This window comes from Manduca sexta, chromosome 8 (genome assembly GCF_014839805.1).
Source record: "Manduca sexta isolate Smith_Timp_Sample1 chromosome 8, JHU_Msex_v1.0, whole genome shotgun sequence".
In the NCBI taxonomy this organism is placed as follows: domain Eukaryota; kingdom Metazoa; phylum Arthropoda; class Insecta; order Lepidoptera; family Sphingidae; genus Manduca; species Manduca sexta.
Window position 1 is genome coordinate 12,267,498 of NC_051122.1, and position 24,395 is coordinate 12,291,892.

The window sequence follows — 24,395 nt, forward strand, 5'->3', positions numbered from 1 at the left end:
ACGTTGCACGTGTTGCGCTAACAAATCTTTGAGTTCACTTCATCACCTTTTCCATTATAGTAATAGTGTCAATTTTGTTTGTGAAACGGCCTTGGAGTTATCTATACGTTTATATCGATGTGTACCGTCATGCGTTCCCGGTAGTACTCGTGGAGGACCCGGCAGCGCTCGTGCTGTGCGCAGTGGAGGCGCGCGGGCGGGTGTCAGGCGGGCGCGCGCGGGGTGCGGGCGGCGGGCGCGGCGCGGGGCGCGCGGGGGGGCGCGGCGGTGAGCGACGTCTCCGCGAACCGCACGCCGAGCCGCGTGCGCACGCGGCTGTCCTGCTGGGAGCATTGGCGATTCATTTAATGTGGCTCAGCAAAGATAACTTTAATATTTCTATAGCAAAAGGTGGAACAAGTAGGTGTGCCATACTGTAGTTTGTGTGTATGTCATCATCTTGGAATGGAAATACTTAAACATAGAGCGTAAAACCGAAGTTTTTGCGACAATGATACAGATTTGGTTGAGCACAGAATTTATGCAATCAAAATTGTATAGAGTTTAATAGTATTATATCTTGATATTGCACGAAAGTAGTATTTTTACAATGTTCCATATTATACATCGAATAGGCTGTCTTTGGAAGTATGTAAAGCCAATTTCTATTGCAATCGACGTAATAGAAGCACACGACAGCCTCCTGCCCGATCCAATAAGCCCGAACTAAAACAACTATTGACAGAATACTCGACCCATAAGTGCTGTTATGCCTCTATAGTAACCATTAAAGGCCTAAAACCTTGAACAAGTTGCCTTTCTACAATGTTAAAAGCTAACAGTGGCGGGGCTGATATTATTCGAAAGGAAAGCCGACACAAATTTTGGTACTAATACTAATTGTATTTACTTATTAATAATCAAATTTGTTTTATTATTATATATTGCAAAAGTGAAGCTGGCAGTAATCGGATTATATGTACCCTTCGTCTCTGAAAGCTAATAACACACAATACATGGAAACTACATATTAAGAGATAAGTTACACGACGAAAACAAACGAAGAAAAAACCTGTAGGAAGGGAATATTATGGAAACGTTTTCAAATTGTCCAAGACCTTAGGATTAATGTCCTTTCATTATAAATTTTTACTGTTGTTTATTACCATTGACGAATATTCTACTCATAGACACGAACGTCCATATAAACTTAAAATCTGAAATAATATAAGTAACTTCTGAGTTAAGACATAATGGGTAGCTTTAATTAGCAAGATTCTGGTTTCGTCGTACCTATTATCTATTTATCAGTATTATGCCTAAGAGCAGCTTATTAAGGTCTTTAAGTTTCAAAGATTAAATCATTGACGTATATTCTGCCGATAGACACGAACGTCCAGTTAAACTATTTGTTTAAAATCTGGAGTTAGAACTAAAGTTCGCTGCAGCGCTAAAACATCAATCATCGTCTAACCAAACTTTTTAAAAACATGCAGTGCTAAAGCTATCCCTAAATATTTTTACGCAAATAGCTGTATCTCTATCATATTTCATATCATATAATGTTTAGACAAGATTCCAATTATATGACTCCTACACATTCAAGGTAACACGGATATGTTATTTCAGTGAGAGCTTATATTTCTGAAAATAGAATCACGAGATTTAAGAAATGTTTTATAGGAATAACAAAACTATGTTTTATAATAAGTGTAATTTTAAAAGGCACGATTCGATCTATTTTTATGCAATTAAGTTTATATCTAGTGTCTTATTACCTAGGACTTTTAAATTTTAATTACAAAGTAAGGCTTGTCATAGAGCTCGTCAATGTTGAGTCAACAGCGCTGTAGATGCATATTATGTTTTAATTAGAAGGTGCAAACAATTGGTCGCATTATGCAGAGTAAAAACGGTGTAATGTGTAAAATAGATGTGAAAAACGAATCAAGTTTCGGTAGGACACATTTAACCATTTTTTAAAAATTTTGCAATATTATTTTAAGTCTAGTGATATAACACGAATTTACATATTAGATAAATCGTCCAAATGGCTGTTTTTTTAAATATTATCATAAATATATTAAATAATTAGACGTACCTTAAGAGGCGTGGTGAGCGGTGTCTCTGCGTGTAAATTTCTATTTTTCAACGTACTTGAACCAGAATTTCCTGTGAACAATATTTATTATTAAATAAGAAAAAAAAATATATTTACAATTTAAAACGACGCTTCAAGAGTACGTAATTTAATGGCTACTATTATCTTGTAAAATACTATAATTAATCGGCTCGTTTGATACGCACAACGTCCTTACTCCGCGCCACTCTACAACACAATGTTCTATCAACCCGCGGTTTTGTGTTGGTATAGTTCGACACGACAGACGGAAAAAATTGAAAATATATCCATTCAGTACACGTACATACCAATTATATTTGTTGACGATAACGCATAATTTATGTTTATGACAGAAATCTGAATAGTAATGGCAAAGTACACAAAAAATCATTTAATACCAAAGACGTTAAACTATATTTAATTATATACCGAAAAACGGGGCCGATTTTTTGCTCCAAAATCTTATTACAAATTTAATAAGTCGCTGTCGTATTTGAAATGTCTGTATGACAAGATGACACTCCTTAAATATTAGATATAATAGGACAATAGTATATTTACAGAAAATATGCTAATATTCGCATTAAAAACATGCAAATCATGATATGAAAAAAATATGAAGTATTTTACATGATGCTATTTTACGGTAGATTGAGTGACCATGAGCGCAAAATATTTGTATGACAATCTTCCCAATATCCGCTCTATATAATCGTAGAACTTTTTGTTTAATACACACGTAACAATACATTTGGTGAAGTTTATAAAGACTGAATAGATTTGAAAAGTTTATATTTTAAACCTAAATCATGTCTAACGGTAGTGAAAGGTGAAATTTACAAAAGGGAACCCCATTCTGCTTATACATACTAATATGTATAAATGCCGTCTGCAAATCGTTCTAATGATAATTAGATTCTTTATAAAGGGGAAATTACAGGAATCGGGTTATATGGACTAAACTAAATTGACCATTTTGTAGGAAAGTTTCTGTCTAAACGTTATACAATAGAACAGTGGTGAAGGGTGTAAATTGTTTAAAAGGTAACCCGTGGCAAAAAACTGCCTTAGTTTACATATCGCGGCCAATTTAACCGGAAAACGAAAACTAAGACAAACGCGAATGAACCTAAAAGGTAAGCCGGTAAGAATCGGATTGTATCGACGTTTCGCCGCTACAACAGAAATCAATTCTTTCACATGACGTAAAGCACATATTGTAAGTGGGATTCTAACCAATTAAATTGTGATGAATATGTAAATCGGATAGAAAATTTACGCTTCTCAAGATTTATGCAAGCAGACCGGGTTCTGTGGCGTACCTTGGGAGAGGCCTATGTCCAGCAGTGGACTGCAACGGGCTGATTATGATGAAGATTTAATATGATGTATACTGGAATTTCAATCTATTTCCAATTAACCCATCTACGCCGTAGTCTATGCAGTGCAGCGTCTACGACGTAGTCGTCTTCATTTCAATTTTTAAACAAGTACCGGATCGTAAATCTAGTATAGATTATTTGAAGTTTTTTTTTTTTTATTTATAAATATTTGTATAATAATTACACCACAGGGGCCAAATCCCTAAAATCTTTAAGCGTCGAGCGGCGTAGCAAACGGCACGGCAACGCTGTCCGTACTGCTTATTTTTTCTATTCATTCGTATATCTGTCTCCCTCACTCACCGCTGTTGACACAAAATCGTGACCGGCGGCGCTCAGGCGGCGGATTCGTGGTTAAGCTCTAAGATAACCGCTCAGTGATCCGTAGCCGTTAGTTAGACCTTCATCCACCCCTTACCAAAAAGCGTGAACATTAATGAAAACTGAAAATCAGTACAATGAAAACTCACCAATTAACCGTAAATGATTTTTAAATGGCAACACATTAATTTTGTTACGCTTCAATTATTCACTATCGGGAAACGTTACGTGCTATTAACGAATGTTCATGTAATTAATTCAGATTTACGAATTCATGAGTTAATTTCGAAATAGGCATTTCTAAATAAAATTTAATTAAATTGTACCAATATAAATTATTGGATGTAACGCAACCTACCAAATAATTCTAGAATCGTTTGGAATATATTATTCATATTATTTTATTAATTTTCCAATAATATAGTAATAATGGAGTCTGGAATTTGTGCCCGATATGGCGATAGGCTCGCCCCCTGTCACATCATGTGACGGAACATACTTGGCGAAAAGTGGGTGCCCTAGTTGCGCCTCTGCATACCCCTTCGGGGATAAATGCGTGATGTTATGTATGTATATAGTATAATATCAAACCTGTATATATACTGTCTCACTGTTGGGCACGGGCCTACTCTACTACTGAGAGGGATTAGGCCTTAAGTCTACCACGCTGACCTAGTGCGGATTGGTAGACTTCACACACCCTCGAAAATTCCTAATAGAGAATTTCTCAGGTATGCAGGTTTCCTCACGATGTTTTCCTTCACCGATAAAGCAAGCGATAATTCACAAAGAATACACACATAATTTTTAGAAAACTCAGGAGGTGTGTGCCCTTGGGATTTGAATCTGCGGACATTCATCTCGGCAGTCGGATCCACAACCAACTAGGCTATCGCCTCTTTTTATTTTCTTATTATTTTACAATAATTTGGGAATAATTAATCTAGTTTTGTTCAACTTAATCGCACGACTCATAATTTGATTGTTTATATAGGTAAACATTGTTCGAGTTCCGCCCGTATTAATGCTACTAACTTTCATTCCTCATTTCAAACATTTAAGAGAAGAATTTCCAAAAATGTGACACATTAAACTCTTTGACACAAGCGTAGATTAGTTTAGGGATCACGTTGTAGACGGGTCTTATATAATGTAAACAGTTATTGTAAATTATATATTGTTATGTATAGCAAAATCCTTTGTGTCAAATAAATATTTGCATTTTAATTTTTTTTTTGTTTCTAACCATGAGCTTACTTTATCAATATTTACCTTCAAAAATGACGAAGTTACATAAAAAGTTTGACCCTTAATTAAATCCCTTAGAGGATGAATTTCCAAAAAAATTAAGCACTTGCACATGTAATTTAAGGAGCCTATGTGCAAATCTTCATGCTTCTAGAACTCAAATTAACTTTAGTGAGTTGTTTCATATTAAAAAAACACAAGTATTCCTAAATGTAGTCTTTAGGATCGAAGTGAAAACTCCCACTAAGGTTTACAAGACAAACGGGTAGTTCGCAGTCATTCAGAAAAATAACTTGCTTTAGTTATTGTTCTGGGTTCGGCCACTTTATTGACGAGTCAGTGATTGAAAGTAATTTAATATAGCCAACCATGTCAATCATTAATATTGAATTTCGGCAATTCCAATACATTTCGAATACAATAGTACAATATTCATATTTCTGATGAAGATATTAATTTAATCGCATTGTTATATCTTGTGACACAAAATTGTAACTGGAGGAATCACATTTATGTCATTGAAATGGTGAGTAGGTTATTACTTAATATGAATTTTCGAGATTTTTCGTAGCAAGTCAGTAGCCGCGTAGTACTTGGGCGTAGCACTTCGCTGTTAGTTATTCGAACTTGACATTACTAGCATTTAACTAATCGTAGCCATTGACGAGCGTAGTTAGTTAATTTAAATTATTATATATAATTAAAATGATAATGAGTATTTATTATTATTTGGTCCCTTATTAGTCTACCGATTAATTCTTTCAGTAGTGGCGAGTTTTTATTTATTAATATAATATAATCCACTGCACTAACCTCTCCTTCTATTTCTCGTTTTTATATTCATCCCATAGTTGACTGCAAGACATTGCCTAGAGCGATAAGACCGCCATTTGGAAATGTGCCTTTTGTCTCTCTTTTCTTCTTTGCATCGTTTTTTTTTTGTGTGTTTTGTACAATAAAGAGTAAAATGGGTTATATCGACCCTTCGCCATTACAGTGCCTATGTCTTGGCAGCCTGGTGAGAAACATTTAAAATCAGAAACCTTTGTATTCATAGTTTTTAAGTCTCTCGGGCCCTGGAATATAGCTTTATGAGCCAACGCCCGACTTTTCATTTACATTAAAAAAATAAACCTTTCCTTAAATAAATAATGTTAATGGCTTTAGATAGGTAGAATTAAGAAATGTTGAATGTGTTTTTTTAGGGTCAGTTACCTATAGTATCAGAAGAATCTGAAGATCCGCAGCATGTCTTCCTGATGAACCTACGTATGACTCCCCGAAGGTCTAGAGTGTACGACCCGTAGACCAGCGGGTTCATGCAGGAGTTGGAGACGGCCATCGCGAACAACAGGTCCTGGACTCCTGGGGCGACGCGGACAGCGGAATTTCGGTCTACCATGTACCTGGAAATGAACAGCTGTTAAATTCGGGTTTAAAGAAATTGTTGCCAGGGTTATTAATAGATTTTATGGGTCTTAAAATTTTATGACTTAGTACAAGTGCAGCGTAATATTATAAGTACAGTCAGCTAGAAAATAGTATTACTAATTTAAAAATATATCGCCTATATACTTGTATCATTTCTCCCGATTTGAAATGATTATTTTAGATACTTAGGGCCTATTTCTCAAATTCTGAGTAAATACTATTCGTCACATTAACGTGTAACCGGATTAAAGTAAAAAGTCACTATGCTTCCAAATAAATGGTAATAAAATGAGTGCTAGATACATTGGCTGTTTAATACGAGGCCCTTAGTGATTATTTCACGACAAGTTTTAGGACTTCGGACTAATATGAACAGTTATAAGGTCTAAGCTTAATATATCAGTCTGAATATCTGGTTTCAACAGGCCGGCATAAGAATACGTGTCTAATATCGAATCTACGTTCTCAATCATGAGTCATCAAAAATGGCTTTAGGAATATTACGGTTTGGAATAAATATTTGTGCTTAGATGATTTGTTTAAGCCCCGTGACGTAGCGTGAGATGAAGTGTTAAGCGCACACACACCCAGTTTTAATAATTCTGCACCTAATTTACATTACAGGTGAGTATCAAATATGTTGTCGGTGTGAGTATTGAATATTGGAGGATAAAAGTGTATTTTATTTATTCATTGAAGCCTTTTTATATTGAGAGCCGTTTTCAATAAACGAAGGCAATTTTAATCTTTAATCCGATTCTCAGAATAAACCAATCATGTCATTTGTAAGCTTGTTAAGAATCTTTGTTCTGTATAAACCATTATTTATAGATTGATAAAAATCGATGGGGATTTTTTATTGAAAATGATGGTATACCTCATGTAAATAGTAAAAGGATCCACGAACTAGTTTTATGCAATCCATAAACACTAACAATTTTACGACACAGCTACATTACGTGAACAAACAAATACAACATTCACAAAGTTTATTTTATTGCGGATATGTGTTCTATAGCATTGTTATAAATTATTCATTTGTTTGAATAAACATACAACAGCGGTTCCGAATATTTAGATAGTTTTATTGTTTGACTAGGATCAACATCGTAGTTTGCAGTGGCGAGGGGTGGAATTTTCAAAAACGGAATCCGACACAACGTATGGGTACTTATATACATACATGCAGTCTGTATAGTCTTATAAGGATTATAATTAGATTATATAAATTCAACATAAAGAAAGCCGGCAGGAATCGGTTTATATGGAGCCTTCACCACTGGTAGTTGTTTAATAGGGCAAGTTTGCATCAGGAGCGCAAATCGCAAATATCTATATAGTTGATATTGGAGGCCTTACGGAGTGGTGAACGGTAGCTTCGCGCTTGCAATTGCCACAAAAAAAAACACAGTCCTCATTCGGCAATCTGGTAAAAATGCCTCGTAAGCACGTGCCGCTCAAATCTTCGCAATGGCTAAAGCCACCCAGTGATAATTGAACAAATACATATATAATTAGTATAACAATGTGAGCAATTCATTTTAACCTCCTCATACTGATGTCGCATTGAATAGAAATAAATGGAACATATATTGATATTTGTGATTTTATTGTAACAGATTAAAAAATGTGCGTGTCCTATCAGTTTACTATGATAAATGAAAATCTGGCTCTTATTGGCTATAGCCATAATGCTTGTTATGTATGTTGAGGAGATACACTTACCACATGGCCATAGTGGCGTAGGGCAGCCAGCAGAGCGCGAACACTGCAACGATGGTGACGGTCATGCGCAGGGTGCGCCGCCGCGCGCGCTCTAACACGCGCTGGTCCGACCGGCGCAAGCGCACGTGACCCGTGCCGTTGCGGTGGACGCATTTCTCTGAACAGCAAAGTATAGCTAGTTTAAATTAGTAAAGCTGTGCTTCACCAAGGTATTTCAGTATGAATGGGTCAACTATGGTATTAAAGGAGAGAAATGCAACTTGAAGTTCTTTATTTAAGGCCCAAAAATTTGACTGTTATCTACCAAGATATTTCCTCGTTCGCTGATATTGTAACTCTGTGATAAGAAGACATCTCGGATGATATTAAATAAGGCAATCTTTCGACTAAACCACGAAAAAATGATTATTTATAGATTTAAAAAATATTGGATCGTTCAAATATATATTTTGTCAACCAGTCGGTAAATTAGTACAGCATTACATTTCTTTCTTAGTAGTATTTCTTTCTTTCTATAAGTGAAAAAGGGCCTGTCCACAGTGTTCAAGTAAATGTAATCCAGCAGTTAACCTACTTAAGACGGTTAATGCTCAATGAACTCGTGTTTACCATTTAATTGGCAGTTTGACTTTTGTTATTGATCATATATTATATTTGACAAGAAGCATTTACTCAGACATGGTGAAGGGCAGGCCCTAAGCTTAATATTAAAAGTTTTTTAATAGCACAAGTTGGAGAGTTTTACATTCTAATTTTATTCTAACGAAGTACTTAATCCCTAGCATCAAATATTGACTTTATTTCAAAATCATCTGCTATTAATCTATACACTGCAAGACTTAAAATAATTAAAACTTAAAACCGATTGCATTTTCTTTGATGGTTTTAAAGCGAAGTAATAACATGGTCTCTAGTTGTTGAAAGTTAAATTATCTTGTTACGGATACAATCTCTTCACGACTGCCCCAGCTGTTTCGATTTAAATATAAAGTTGCTTTGAAGATATCTTAACCCACCCAGGGTTTGTAAAGATGCTGCTTGACTTAGGTGGCGTAGCATTGCGCGCGCGGTATGATACTGCTCTGAGGTTCGAATTTCGGGTCGGGCAAAGTGATGATCGAGTTTTCCGTTCAGTATCAACCCGGACTCTGGAATTTGTGCCCAATAGGCCCCCACCTCATTATAGGACGGTTCACACAAAAAGTGGGAGGCCCTGGTTATAGATCGGCCTATTCCTATGGGGATAAAGGCGTGACGTATGTGTGTTGTGCATGAAATTAAGAACCCTATCCTCAATTAGCGTAGGTCAATATATATACCGGAAAATATACAGTGATAATCTTATTTCGCGAAAGTTTTTTCAAGTGGGAGGAACCGTGTCTAAGTGCCACATATACACGTTCATTTTAACATTGCATTTTAACGTTCATTTTAATAAATGAAATCACATATTCGTCTTTACCTCTGCTAACATTATGCCAAAAATCATACATGAGTAACGAATATTTTTACTAAAAATCCTAGATTATTTTTTTTATCATTTTGTAATTTAATGCGAATATGGCGTGTGCGTGAGTGTATTTCTGACTAAAATTTTATTGTTACCGCTGCGAATTTTCTTGAAGTAGTAGTAGTGGCAGTAGGGCGAGGAAAGATTTAATTATATTTTATTGATATTTATTTTGTTCGAAACTTACACTTTTCTTTTACATCTATAATTCGAGTAAGTTATTGTAGTGTTATTTTCAAGAAGATAAGTATGTGTTTTTATTTAGTAATGTAATGTCAAAATGACGGTATAATACAAACTATTTCGGCCTGGCAATATACTACAAATTAGAATGTAATGTCCTCAGCTTCTCGTAGAGTGTTTGTTCGTTTAATGGAAGACCACATCGCGTCGATGTATGTTTTCCTCTTGAGGGCTTCCCCTAACTCGTTTAAGAGCTATTTGGAGCGGAAAAGAAGTGGTGTGCGATATAGCAAAATACTTGGAAAGCAGGAACACATTTTCGTTCGGTAAGATATCTTATATGAAATCTTGTATTGAAATAAATAGTAGATTTTTCCACAACTGATTAATGAAATAAGCAAGCAGATTACTTATAAATGACACTGCCATCTATAAACAAGTGTGAAAATGGCAAGTTATTTTTAATTTACCATTATTTTTGGCTCACTCCGATAAATTGAGTTATAGCACTATCTTTGTTACTGTCTTAGAGAGAACTGATTGATTTCTCTGGCCGTTAATTGATGTCTTTACCTTTCACCTCGCTGGCTGGATTTTCTATAGTAATTGTTTGGAAACGATCGATAGCATACGGTTTTTGACACGGTTCAGTGGTTTTTCTACATCACTTGTTCGGAGATTTCGGAAAAGTTTACTTAATGATCGTTAGCAGTTCCAAACGGCTATTTAAACTGATTTCATTTAATGCTAAAATTACACTCAGATTTTTTTTTCTATGTTTAGTATTATTTATTTTTTCTTAATGTATGTACGATAGGGTGTATGCTGTCTAGTTAACAGTGGCGCAATGTAAAATTTTCCAAAAGGAAAGTCGATACAACGTATAGATACTAATATACATAAATGAGGTCTGTAAATCTTTCTGGTGATAAATAGATACTACAATAATACTGCATTAAGGGAAGCCGATAGGAATCGGTCTATGTGAACCCGTCTCCACTGCTAATCAATGGTTAATAACTAGTATCTTTGTTTAGTGAGAGACAGGATCCTTGCAGTGCAATATTTTTGGTAATGGCTACTGTTTATTTGCAATCGCGTCTTAGCCTACGTCGATAAGTAAGGGTCTTCCATGTTTGTGAACTTGTAAATTACCCTGTCCTATTGTCAGGAAAAGACCTCTACTGAAACTGGATTTGTATTAAGTAAAGCCTATAGAAGCTTCCAGAAACTCACCATCCAACTCCTTACTGCTGCGCCGTATCTCGCAGAAGATGCACAGGTAGCAGACCGTGATGACGATCAGCGGCACGAAGTACATCGCGCAGAGACAGAACACGTTATACGTCACCTCCTGACGGTAGGAACTGAACGCGTCGAAGGAGACGCACTGGTCGAAGCCCACGATGTAAGGATGTTGCTGTAGACGGAATACTACACTCTGTGGACAACGGAATAAATTGATAGTATAAAAATTCCATGTAAGGATTATTGTGGATACCCTCTTTCTGCAACACTATGTATATGGACGTCCACCTGCAAAGTAGACAGAATTGATAAAGGTCGTAGGAACACGTTGGATGCAGGCCGCTTTCGACTGGTCCGTCTGGAAATCTTTGGGGGTGGCCTTTGTTCAGTAGTGGACTTTATGTGGTGACTGTATGTGATGATGATAATATATAAAATTGATTGATATAGTCTTTCAATTGCTTTTGCTGGGGATAATGCCATTTCACCGAACTATGGCAGTGAAGGAACAGAGAGTGTACACATTTGTGCATAATATCTCCTGCGTACTTGGTTAATCTCCATTGAGATAGCTGCCGTGGTCAAAATTCGGTTAGAAAGGAATCGTAAAATTTGCATTAATTACACAATATACTTTAACTAATAATAACGAGAATATCCCCAGGGTGCACAGATGTCGTACTGAAAATTCGGTACTGGGTTATTTTATTGTGTTAGGATATTATGTATTTTATAACTCTATTATATATTACTCTAAGCCTAAGCTATTTCTCGCAACAATATATTTTGCAAGAACTTGTAGATGGCTATTTTTTATACGTGCAGGGCAGTAACCCCACTGCACCTGATGTTAAGTGGACTACGATCCAATAGAATGTTGACTGACGAGAGATGATTACCCATTTTATTTTACTTGTATGTTCTGTATTGTTTGGTATGACAAGACGAGCTTGCCGCTTGCTTGATGGTAAACGATACAACCGCCCATAAATAGTAGAAACAGCCAACACCTTGAATTACAAATTGTTGGTTTGGTATTCCACTGCGCTGGCTATCTTGAGACATTAGATGTTTTATTATGTCCAGTAGTTATACTGACCTCATTCCACTCGTTTTCATTTTTTTTGCATATTGATTTACCATTCGATCGATACGTTATTGCTTCGAATGCGATTCCTCGTCGACGTTTACAAGCGACGAGTCAAATTTGATAGCATGTATAGCACAAGAGGTCCTTTATCAACTCTACAATCCACCCTTCACTGCCTGGTACTAATTCTCATTCAATGATGTCCAGCACGTTTAAGCATTCCGATTTAGCAGCCTAGTTTTTGTACCTACATCCATTTAATTTTTTACTGTAATATCATAACGTTAAGGTACTTTACCGTAGGACACTGAAGACGTAGTAGGGGAGCAAGTGCAGAGCACACACACACTCACGCCTTTTATTCCAGAAGGTGTAAGCAGTGGCGTTATATATTCCGCCCTATGACCTGATAGGGGGCGAGCCTACCCATATGGGGCACAAAATTCAGAATCCGGGTTGATACTGAGTAGAAAAACCCAGTATCATTTTGCCTGACCCGCAAATCGAACCTGAGACCTCAGCTCTGCAGTCATACTTCTCAATGCCGTGCACGCTCATCACACAGATCTGGTCAATTTTATAACAAACCTTGTCATGTTTACAATAGTATTAAGTTATTTTTAGAAACGCTTTAAAATGTTCCTTAGTAAGTTAAGTGTTGGAAATAATTTTAGTTATTTTGTTATTAGTTTGAATTTTATTTTATTGTTATTGCTGTCTTAATATTGTTAGATTTAGAGTTAGATTATATTGTTAGATGTAAGTGTTTTGGCTAAGTGCTGTAAACTTTCATTGAATTATAATAAATAAATAAATAAATACCATAATACAACTACATCACCGAAACGATGCAGTGTTTTGTAATAATTCTAAGTTCCGGTACCGTTTTGGTTTCCATTAGATGATAATGATTTATAATAATTCTATAGGTACTATTTTGATTTCCATCGGGTGAGTGCTTAGCGTCACGACCTTCAATTGTATAAAAATAGCAAATCAGTGACGTCATTAAGAAATTAAAACATAATCCTTGCTATTGTTTAAACCTTTTCATTGATCCAGTACCCAACTCACTCATTGAGTCTCTGACAACAGTTTACCCATTTTAGTCATTGATGATTAAACTATATTATTCAGTTAACTTTAAATTAGTTCAAGAGATTAAACAGGCATCCGGCCTACTGTCAGAGCTTAAGAACAAACTTTTAGATTGTTGTAATTGCGGATTTAAGTCAAGTCGGTTTCATCTTAAATTGAATATTGCCGGCATCGATTTATGATTCAAGAAGTTAAATAACTTTTTGAAACCCTAGCAACTAAATTGTTTGAGAGTAATTCAAACGTATGTGTTTTTTTATTTGCACAACAGAAGGTAGGCGTATAAAACCCATGGGGAGATAGTAACCGCTTTGTCGATGCCGCACGGCATACACCTGGCCTTTTACTATTACTAGCTTTTAAGTTTAGCATATCATATATTAATGCTCCGCTCCTATTTGGCCTTCTTCAATAAATGGGCTACTTAACACTAAAATATTTTTCAATTCGAACCAGTAGTTCCACAGATTAGGGCGTTCAAAAACAAACTCTTCAGCTTTATATAATAGTAAGTATAGATTATAAGATAATATTATTATGTAATAAATTATTGATTAAATACCAGACACATGGATGACTATAAACACAATTTTCGCTTAGACGGGCTTAATAAATCTCTACTTCATAAAAATTTATAACGTGAAATTCTTATTAAGACGAAAAAAGACTTCCATATAAAATACTTTTTGAATAAACCAATTTCCTTTGTCGTTTGGATACTCCGAAAATTTCAATAGCAGGGGCGGTTAATTTCAACATCAATTCATTTCACAATTTAACCCGTGACTGGCTTTTTATTTGTTCGTGGCCCGGCGAAAGGGAGAGGTCCCTAATTCGATTTCCTTGTCAGGAACAAAAATTACGCCCTAGATAAATAAGCTACGCCTTTGCTGCCGAAGTGGTAGGTAAGAATGAAATTAGTCGGCTCCCCGTAGGTCAATTAAGGAACTATTAGTTATAAAATTCTATCACTTAGGTACACTTTCAATTTTCGAATCAAAAACTTACTATTTTGAGTACGGAGAGAAGCCCCTTTTCCCACATATTGTCAGCTTTTTGCAACTCTGACGATGAACTCATGATTCTTTTATTGTGTGAAGAGATGATGGAAGTCTATGATAATTAAGAAATTACTAAGCATTAAATGAGTCAGTTGCAATTTGGATAACTTGGTTCCGCGCCATTTCTCTATTCGTTACCACTAAAGCTGTTTATGCAATTATAATTCAGAATGGATTGGGAGTATTAAAATGAAAAACAGTTTTTTTTACTATGGATGATGGAAATAACTTAGTTCATCAAGTCATTCAACTGCAACAGAGACTTTGATCAAACTTCAAATCAAATAACACAACATTGTGGGAATCAAACACGTGGCTTTTTCATATCCGGCTCCCAGTCCACTGTGTTACGTAAAGGATGTTCTAAAGTAATATTTTTTCCAATAAATCAATCCCAGGTGCTTCGATTTAATTCACTATTACTGACCCGGTGTTTGAATTGGATTAATTCCAATTCCCTCATCACCCTTTTTAAGATAAATTGAAATTAATTTTCAATCGATTCAGTTTAAATTGGGCTCTTGGATTGGATATAATATATTTAGAGATATATATTTGTGGAGGTTTTATATTTATGAAATAATTGTTTCTGTTAACGAACTCGGTAACAAAATTTGCCAAACTTTACAAAGTTTGGTTCGTGGCTTCACCCACGTATATTCCTGACCGTTATAAAAACATGATTATCAACTTTTCGGTATGAAATTACCTAAATATTTTTCCATAATTTACTCTCTTTCATTACCTAATATATTGAGCATGTATTCCATACATTCAAACGACTAAACGAACAAACATCATAAAGATTCTATGTAGACAACGCCTATGAATCGAATGTTAATATTATGTGTCTCAATGGGAAGCCATTTAATTAACATAATTTATTTAAGAAAAGGTTTATTTTTTATATAAATGAAAAGTCGAGCGTTGGCTTATATAAAGTTATATTCCAGGGCCCGAGAGATTAAAAAACGATTTCATCATTTTTAGATTTATAATTTAACGTTATATAATAATTATATACGATAACATCCTGAGGGAAACACCGCACAAACCTTGGTTGAGTACGGGTGATATCTGACATTAACATGTCAACTGAAACTATTCTAAACAAATTGTGTTACAAAAACTAAGAATGCAAGCTTTTCCGATTTCAAATATTTCTTTTCAAACTGCTAAGACACGTGCACTAGAATGGCGAAGGGTCCATATAACTGGCTTCCTATCGACTTCCCTTCACGCAGCATTAATGTAGAATCTAAATATCATTAGAACGATATGCAAACCGCATATATGCATATTAGTATCTATTTAACCTTTCGCCACTGATAGACTAATCTATTATACTCTACTCGTTTGCTTAATAATTAACAATAACATCCAATTCCCAATACTGCACGGGTCGGCGCGCCATCGCAAAATTTGCTGCGTAAGCCGGCGGAAAATCGAAAACTCCAGCGTATTTCGCTATTTGCGGTTTATTATTCCAGGGATTCGGATCGGAATGGATTCCTGGATTTTAATGAAACAAATACTTTGTCTTGCAGAAATCAAGACTAGTTTATACAAGCTTCCACTGAAAGCAACTTTCAAAGTTTCAAGCGCATTTCAAAAGAGATTATTTTAGTGCGCGGTTTGTATCAGATTGCATAGATTTTTATGGGATAAAAATGATTTAAGCATTTATTTTAAATACAAAAAAAAATCCTTAGCTTTCACGTAATCTATGTATATGGAAGAATGTAGTCGATTTTTAGTTAAAAAATATGTAACACGAATTATTGTTTTTATGAATAGGGATCAGTTTAAGAAAATAATTATTGGTTTAAGCAGATTGTTACTGGTGGTAGGTCTGTCATATGTGAGAGTCCGCTTGGGTAAGAACCACCGCAATGTCTATTTATGCCGCCAGGCAACAGTGTGTAGTCACTGTTGTGTTCCAGTTTAAACGATATTGTAGCCAATGTAACTACTGGACATAATAAGACTTAACACCTCATGTCTCAGGATGGCGAGCGCAGTGGAATACCAAACAATACTTTGTAATTCTAGGTTTTTCTACTGTTTATAGGCGGTTGTATCGTTTACCATCAGGCGAAGAGCAAGCTCGTCTCGTCATTCAAAGCAATAAAAAAAAACGCAAAGAATAAAAAAATATATATTTTACTTCAAATGTATATTCGTAAAAAATATGTTCAATTTCATATTTCTTGTTATATAAACGTGCGTTTAAAATTCCATTTCATCCAGAATTTCAAACTAAAAACCTAAAAAACGTTTGCCTAAAACCGCATTCAAATTCCATATCGACGTATCTGTTTTCATAGTACAAAGAGATCAGGTCAACAAACAAACAAAGCTTCAAAGTGCATCCGGATTACGTACTATATCAGTGCTGCGTGCTTATATAGAAACATTTGTGCCTCTCCGTTAATTTGTAACCTAAATACGGTTAAATAAATGTCGATGTAGGTTCAATTATTATAGCGCAACTCCCGTAAGTAAATGAGATAATATTATAAATGGCAAAGATTAAGCGACGATAGCCTAGTTGGGTGTGGAACTGTCTGCCGAGATGAATGTCCGCAAGTTCAAATCCCAAGGGCACACACATCTGACTTTTTTAAAAAATCATGTGTGTATTCTTTGTGAATTTATCGTTCGCTTTAATGGTGAAGGAAAACATCGTGAGGAAACCTGCACATCTGAGAAGTTCCTCTGTAGGAATTTCGAAGGTGTGTGAAGTCTACCAATCCGCACTAGGCCAGCGTGGTGGACTAAGGCCTAATCCCCTCTCAGTAGTAGAGGAGGCCCGTGCTCAGCAGTGGGCAAGTATATAATACAGGGCTGATATTATTATTTATTAAGATGTAATAAGCAATGGCGGCCCTAAACAACGCGAGACCCCAGACGAAAGCAAAAGAAACAGACGCGAGGCCCCGGGCACAGTAAAAAAACGTTCTCTTGTTTTAACAGTTTCGTCGGTAAGAACGTAAAAATACGTCCTGCGAGGTACCGCGCGAGGCCTCTGTAAGCGCTAGGCCCCGGGTGGTTGCCCAGTTCGCCACTTCAAAGGCCGCTTCTGGTAATAAGTTTGTGTGATTGTCAGAAGTAAACTCATAGTCATATTACGCAAGTAAATATTGTAGCCAGTGTAACTACTGGAAATAATAAGACTTAACATCTCATGTCTCAGAATGGCGAGCACAGTGGAATACCAAACAATACTCTGTAATTCAAGGTGTTGAATGGTATTTCTTTTGCTTATAGGCGGTCGTATTGATTACAATAAGGCGAACGGCAAGCTCGATTCGTCATTTAAAGCAATAACAAAAAATTACTGAACTATTTTGGATTATATTTTGCACACAAATACACCAAGTCCAGGATTTAAGTCCAAGCTATATTAATTTCATTAGACTGTACAGTGGGACTAATATCCCAGTAAAGGTTTTAACTAAACTCAAGAATACTCAAATACAAAAAGTCAACGTACCTTGACGGAGACTGGAGAGCTGTGACTAAATAAAATAAATTGTACACAGACATCGCTTTGCTCGTAGGAAGAAATGTTAACGTTTACGCAAATGAACATACATTTTAACTACACAGAAACCGACATTACTACAAAAATGGCCGCCACTTTAAAATTCTGTCAGTGACACGTATAAAAATGGTTGGATAAGGAAAACTGGTAAAAAACAAACATGAAATACGGCTAAAGCGGGGTTTCTAAATTAAAAAAGAAACGATTCGTTATAAAAAGGTTCTCTTCACATGGCACAGAGACGGAGAAACGGGACATATATTTATTCCATAAAACATCTCTGGGTGCTAGATTTCATGCTAATCTATTGGACGGATTTTGTGATACATTCTAACAAATACGTTATCTTTCAGAATATAATTCCATATATTATCGCCTTCATAATATTATGTTTAGACGCGTCTTGTGACGCCCGAATGAAGTCCTTCAGTCGCTAGGTCGTCTGTTTTTTGCTTTTCGTAAAAGTAAAGTCCTTTCTACACCACCCCAAGGTTGACTGGGAGAGAATGCCCATGGCATTAAGTCCTCCTGTATCCCATGTGTACAAAGTGTTAATAAATAAATAAATGAAATATAACTTACGGATTTTATCGCGGTTATACATAATATTATTTTTCCTTCCGACGTTTCGAAGACTGCAGACTTTATGGTCACGGGGCGGACTGATGTTTTGTCCGCAAGTGAAAGTTACAATATCTACCTACATTAAAATTTTTTTTTGTAGCTATTGATGGTCCGATCTACGCAGAATGAGCTCACAGTGTGTTAAACTCTGGCAGCCGGTCTTTTGGATTTTATAAAATACGTTACCTTATTCAATAAATATACTTACCATTCATTAAGTTACAAAATGTTATGTCGCGGGTCGACTTTTCTGCAATGTGAATTGAACCTTTCCTTAATGTACGAGAAAATTAATGAAAGGGCTTGAGTGAAAGTAAGGGAATATTATTAACGTAAAAATTATGTTGTGCGCAAATTATTTATTACCTTACTTTATTAATATAATAGACACGAAAAGTTGATGTTTCTATTTTTGCTAGTAGACATAGAAACCACTAAACTGATTTGGACGAAACTTGGTACAGAAATAGATGTTGTCTAAGTTTACGTTTTATGCTGAAAAATATCACATTGGAAATTCTATCCCGAGAAAGATTTACACGCATGCTGTGAGAAACATCTATAGGGTGCGTAGTCAAAATGCCTTTCTACTTACTTTCACTCAAGCCTTTTCACGCTCATTTTCTCGTACATTAAGATAAGGCTCAATTCACATTGAAGAAACGTCGTCTTGCGCCGTAATACTTCGTAATTTAATGAATGTTAAGTATCGTCATAAAACATGGAAACATACTTTATGGAACTCAAAAGATCGGCAACCAGAGTTAAATACATTATGAGCTCATTCTGCGCAGATTGAACTCTCAACAGCTAAAAAAAATAATTAAAAGCGGTATAATTGTAAAAATGGTTGACGTTAATAAAAAACAATAAAAAGTTTGGCAACATAGGCTAAGGGTAAAATGAAATACAAGGTAATTTTGACACTGCGTTACTTAATGACACTACATACTTATCTCCTTTAAAATAACACTACAATCAAATATTCGAACCATATATGTAAAGTAAAAAAAGTGAAAGTCTCGATTAAAGTAAATATTAATCAAAATTAATTTTATCTTTATACACCCCAATATCAATACTACTATGTGGATATATCGCTGACTATAAGTGAATTCGTTTTAGCGGCAGCATCACATTTTCAGTCAGAATACATTGACGCATACGCCATATGCGGAGTAAACTACAAAATTATGAAATAATCAGAAAGTACAACCGCGATTTTTTAAAGTATTCCTTATTTATAGATGATTTTTCGCACAATGTTAGCAGACGTAAAGACGACTATGTAGTTTTATTTATTAATGCAATGTTAAAATGACCCTATATATTTTTTAGGCATAAAAAGAAAAAATATTAAGTAATATAAAAAAAAAAATTGTCCATAATTCTTTCGCTATAGAAGTTGTTATTCGTAAAGAATTCTCATTTCCGACCTTGGTGTGAATTTTGTAACCCGAAGGTCCGGGTATTTCCGGGGGTCGGTTTTCTAAATATTTGACTTAAGGGAAAGGACCCAAATGTTGGCAGTCTCATTTGTATATTAGCTCCTTTTTTACTATACTGTTAGGAATAAGGTAAACATAAATACACCAGCCGTGTATGCTACAAGCTTTTGCTTTTCGGCTGTAAGAAATTCGATTGTGACAAATGTTAAAAAAGGTAGCTCTATGTCCTTACTTCTCGTCGAAGCTTGTTCCGTACCAAATTTGATAAAACAGTTTTAGTGTTAGTTTAGCCGGGGGGCGGAACGAAAAGACAGACTGAGTTACTTCCGTATTTATATAATTAGTATGGAAATGAAATGATTTATTTGAATCTGTAAAATGTTGTACATTATTTAGATTCCGTCAGTATTAACTCTACCACCAGTTCGGAAAACAGTTCTCACCAGAGAAGGAGAGGCAAGAAACTCTGGTGTTGCTCTTTTCAATCAGTGGATATTCGATGGTCGTGCTGGGATCACTTCACTCCCAAATAGGTCATGGTTGCTTTATATTTTTTAAATTTAATACTTCTTCTATATGTATTGAATATTGACAATTGTATTATTGTTAAAATGTCTTAATATATTGACGAAGACCGAAAAATGGGTATGTTTACCTTACTAAATTAAAAGCCTGCTTCGTTCACGTGTGGAAATTTCGCCTCATTAATTTTTGTAACGTTTTATAAAAAGTATTTTTATGTTCCTTCGGGAATTAAGATTTGCTTACATAAAAACATTAAAAGTTGTTTTTAATGTATAAAATCTCAAATTTGGGGGTGTCTTGGAGACATAGCGAAATCATCTTGGCCCCACCTGCTAAATCCCTTGCATTTAAACATTCTCTGAGAGTGGAAATACTTCGGTTGAGCTAATCAATTTCAGCTGCAGGGAAACCTAGCTATAACGTAGTTTTACTGCTTCTACAATATAATCCCAATTTTAGTTCTGGTGGTAGGATATAGAACTGGATAACGACCACCGTGCACTAGGTGTTGAAACCCGCTATAGCAGCCTACGTGTGTCGCGTTCCGGTTTCAGACTGTGTATATCCGGTTCCAACAGGCCGGCATAATTGTGTCGGCTGTCGAGGAGCAATCATCACTCGTCAGTCGACACTCTATTAAACCCACTCCATTTACCACCACTAACCTTAAAAACATTAACCGAACTCAGCAGCGGTAACGAGTTTTAAAATTTTTATTTTTTTTTGTACGGGAAGTCCTTCTATACAAACATTGTTTTGTTTTAAAAGTTATAAAATTTAAAAATATATATACAATAAATTATATCTATACTATTATATAAAGCTGAAGAGTATGTTTGAACGTGCTAATCTCAGGAATTAGTAGGTTCGCATTGAAAAAATATTTACTGTTGGATAGCCCATTTATCGAGGAGCAAAATGTTGCAAAAACGGGAAAATGTATTCCTTTTGAGAGCTGCCGTTGCGTGCGCTGTGTAAACGGTAAAAGTTACGCCACAAATATGTATGATAGAATTGTTCCTCTTAAAAAGTTCTAAAAATATTATAAAACAAATTCTCTCGCCACATATCTGCCTGTCTGATCGCAATAAACTCAAAAATTACCCGAGGGATATCTATGAAATATGCTATGGACAGAGTTTAGGGCCCTGGGAAGGACATAGGCTACGTTCTATTCCAGGAAAATCTATAACGGGACCAGTACATTTTCGCGAGTGAAGCCGCGAGCAAAATGCAGTATTTTATATAGTCTTACTTTAAATTACACGAACAGACTCACTCTTGCTCTGAATAATTTACATAATACGACTACCGAGTTGTTATTATTTTGTTATATTTAGGCCGTAAAGTGACATGATAAAGGAGGGTTGTCAGCGCAAAATGGCACAAAAATGGAGATTCACTTACGAATGTAATAGGATGAAAGCTTTAAGTCATTTAGAAATGTCGAAAGCAATACGGGGAAACGGAAAGTAATATCAGGTTTTTCCACTGTCTGAGGAGAATCTTCCCGACTTTAATAAAAACAGAAGCAACACTGCTGACAACTTTTAATTACAAAACGCTGCGTCGCAATTGGCTTATCGCGGTTGGGAGAATATGTCACAAGTACTTTGTGTTTTTATATATCACGTGTACTGCGACAATAAATTATTCTTTCTTTCTTTCTTTAAACCAGAACACTACAGCACTTATTACTAGTTGTACCTGTCTATTCATCAGCTATTATAGCACTAGAAGTTATCAATTGTAATGAAATAATCGGGATATGCCTTTGTTAAACCAGCTCTCGGAGGCAGGTATTTTTTTATCTCTTTTTCTGGCGACCTTTTTGCTCCTGAGCTTTTTTTAGCATCTCTTTTTCTGAAGACCTTTTCGCTACAGAGTGTATATGCCTGTATGCTTATGGCGCCTCTTTGTAGCCTTTGAATTTTTTTAGACCCTTTTTTCTGATGACGTGTTTAGGCCCTAAATGTATGCCCGTGGTGCCCCCGCAGTTTTTGGCGCCTTCCCTAGGACCTGGCGTTCTGGGTAACAAACCTGCTAGCTCTACCCTAAAGACGTAAGAGCGTTGCTGGCACCTAGAAGTCTTCGTCACCTAGGGTCAGAGGACACCCCTGGAAATAATTCTTGTATTTTCACCTTATTGTGCCTGTAGAGATAATGTAACTATGAATGCTGTGTCAGGGGATTGTGGTGGAAGTAAATACAGCAAACGACTCTAGTCGCTGTGCGCTGCCTGCTATATCGAATGTTATTTTTTTAATCCGGGCACGGCAAAGTGACCTCTACGTACCTGATGGTAAGTAGAGTGGGATTCCATAGAGTGTCGACTGACGAGAGATGATTACCCCTCGTCAGTCGACACAATTATCGCCAGCCTGTTGGAACCGGATATTCACAGGCTGATCCCGAAACGCCACACACTTACATGGGTCACTATGGGGCGGGTTTTAACACCTTGTGTACAGTGGTCCCTATCCGGGCGATATAAAAGATATCCTACCACCAGCAATGTGCATGTGTCAATAGCTTTAGGGGTACCCCGAGCAACAATCAATAAATCATCTTCTGGTTCAATCTGCGCTGTTTAATTGAAGAGTGTCGTAGTAGTTCTGAAGGCAGACCTACTCCTACATGTCCAATTTATGGGACGAATTTCTATTCAGTGAAGTATTTATCGGATAGACCTCTGCACTTTAAAATAAAGTATATTTTGGTTGAATATTATAATTTTACTCCATACACTAATAAAACAAAACCTTTAAAAGATAATTTAATAAAAATAATTTTAACAAAAATTAAATCGCCTTAAAAAACTCGAAACCAAAAAATAATTTCACATAACAGGTATATATTGGATACCAATTTTGCAGTCGGTGCCTAATTAAAATTGCTAGATTTTTGAAATCGGTTCATAAATGAGCGAGTTCTGAGGCAACAAACAAAAAAATTCACGTCGAATTGATAACCTCCTCCTTTTTGAAGTCGGTTAAAATTAACTTTATAAACATTATGATCTTGGTAGTTGGCAGACGTTCTTAGAAATGCCTTCTTTCATATTCACTTTATGTATGATGTAAAGATAAGATTGATGTGGCGGCGTATTCGTTAGACGGTGCTTTGTTTTAGACTCTATAATACTGACCTGTTCCATGCTGGTTACAACTACTTAGGTATATACAAAATACATATATTATACACTTCACATTATTAAAATATTTTCTGAAAAAAAAAAATTTCATCACGAACTTTGCATTATGAGATGTTTTTGCACGTGGGCGGATTCAGGAGTGTGTAATGTGGACCAGTACCATGAACTTAAGTTGCTACGCCCACACCAAAACCTAAAGCGAAATACTTATGAGAATTATTCAGTGTGGGTGAGTCAGGGCAAGACCCGATGGTGGATTTCCGTAGACCCAAGACTATGGCTGCATCTTTAAAAAAATTATCGAAAATTCTTAGGTATGTAGGTTTCCTCAAAAATTTTTTTACTGTTAAAGCGAATGGTAATTGATAAATAATTATCCACACGGAATTGTTGAAAAGTTAGGGCCTTGGGTCTTATACCCGTGGATCTCCGTCTCGGCAGTCCGTTCCATTTCTAACTAGGTTCTTGTGAGATCTCTCTTATTGTATTCCAGCGATTTTGACGCGTATCGTAAATCAAAAAGTTTTTATTTTACAGGATACTCACTTAACTCAATAATATTCTTTTGGGACATTTTCAAAACATTTTTAAATACTTATGTTATAAATAAAAGATGAAAAATTGAAAAACATAGTTAAAAATGTTTTAAATATTTACCAAAACAATTTTTGCCAAACTCAAACAAATTTAAATAAATTT

The 24,395-nt window shown here is 35.7% G+C and overlaps 1 protein-coding gene across 1 annotated transcript in view; it reads right to left on the reverse strand.

The window, feature by feature from the left end:
• Positions 1 to 203: 203 nt before the first annotated feature.
• LOC115444791 (gonadotropin-releasing hormone II receptor) overlaps positions 204 to 24,395 on the reverse strand; it is a 76,468-nt gene continuing 52,276 nt past the window's right edge. The window contains exons 4-8 of the mRNA XM_030170703.2: positions 11,138 to 11,342; positions 8,209 to 8,365; positions 6,268 to 6,458; positions 2,081 to 2,151; positions 204 to 320 (exon numbers count right to left, since the gene is read on the reverse strand). Of these exons, the coding sequence (XP_030026563.2) occupies positions 204 to 320; positions 2,081 to 2,151; positions 6,268 to 6,458; positions 8,209 to 8,365; positions 11,138 to 11,342 (741 nt within the window). The remainder of the gene's footprint in view (positions 321 to 2,080; positions 2,152 to 6,267; positions 6,459 to 8,208; positions 8,366 to 11,137; positions 11,343 to 24,395) is intronic.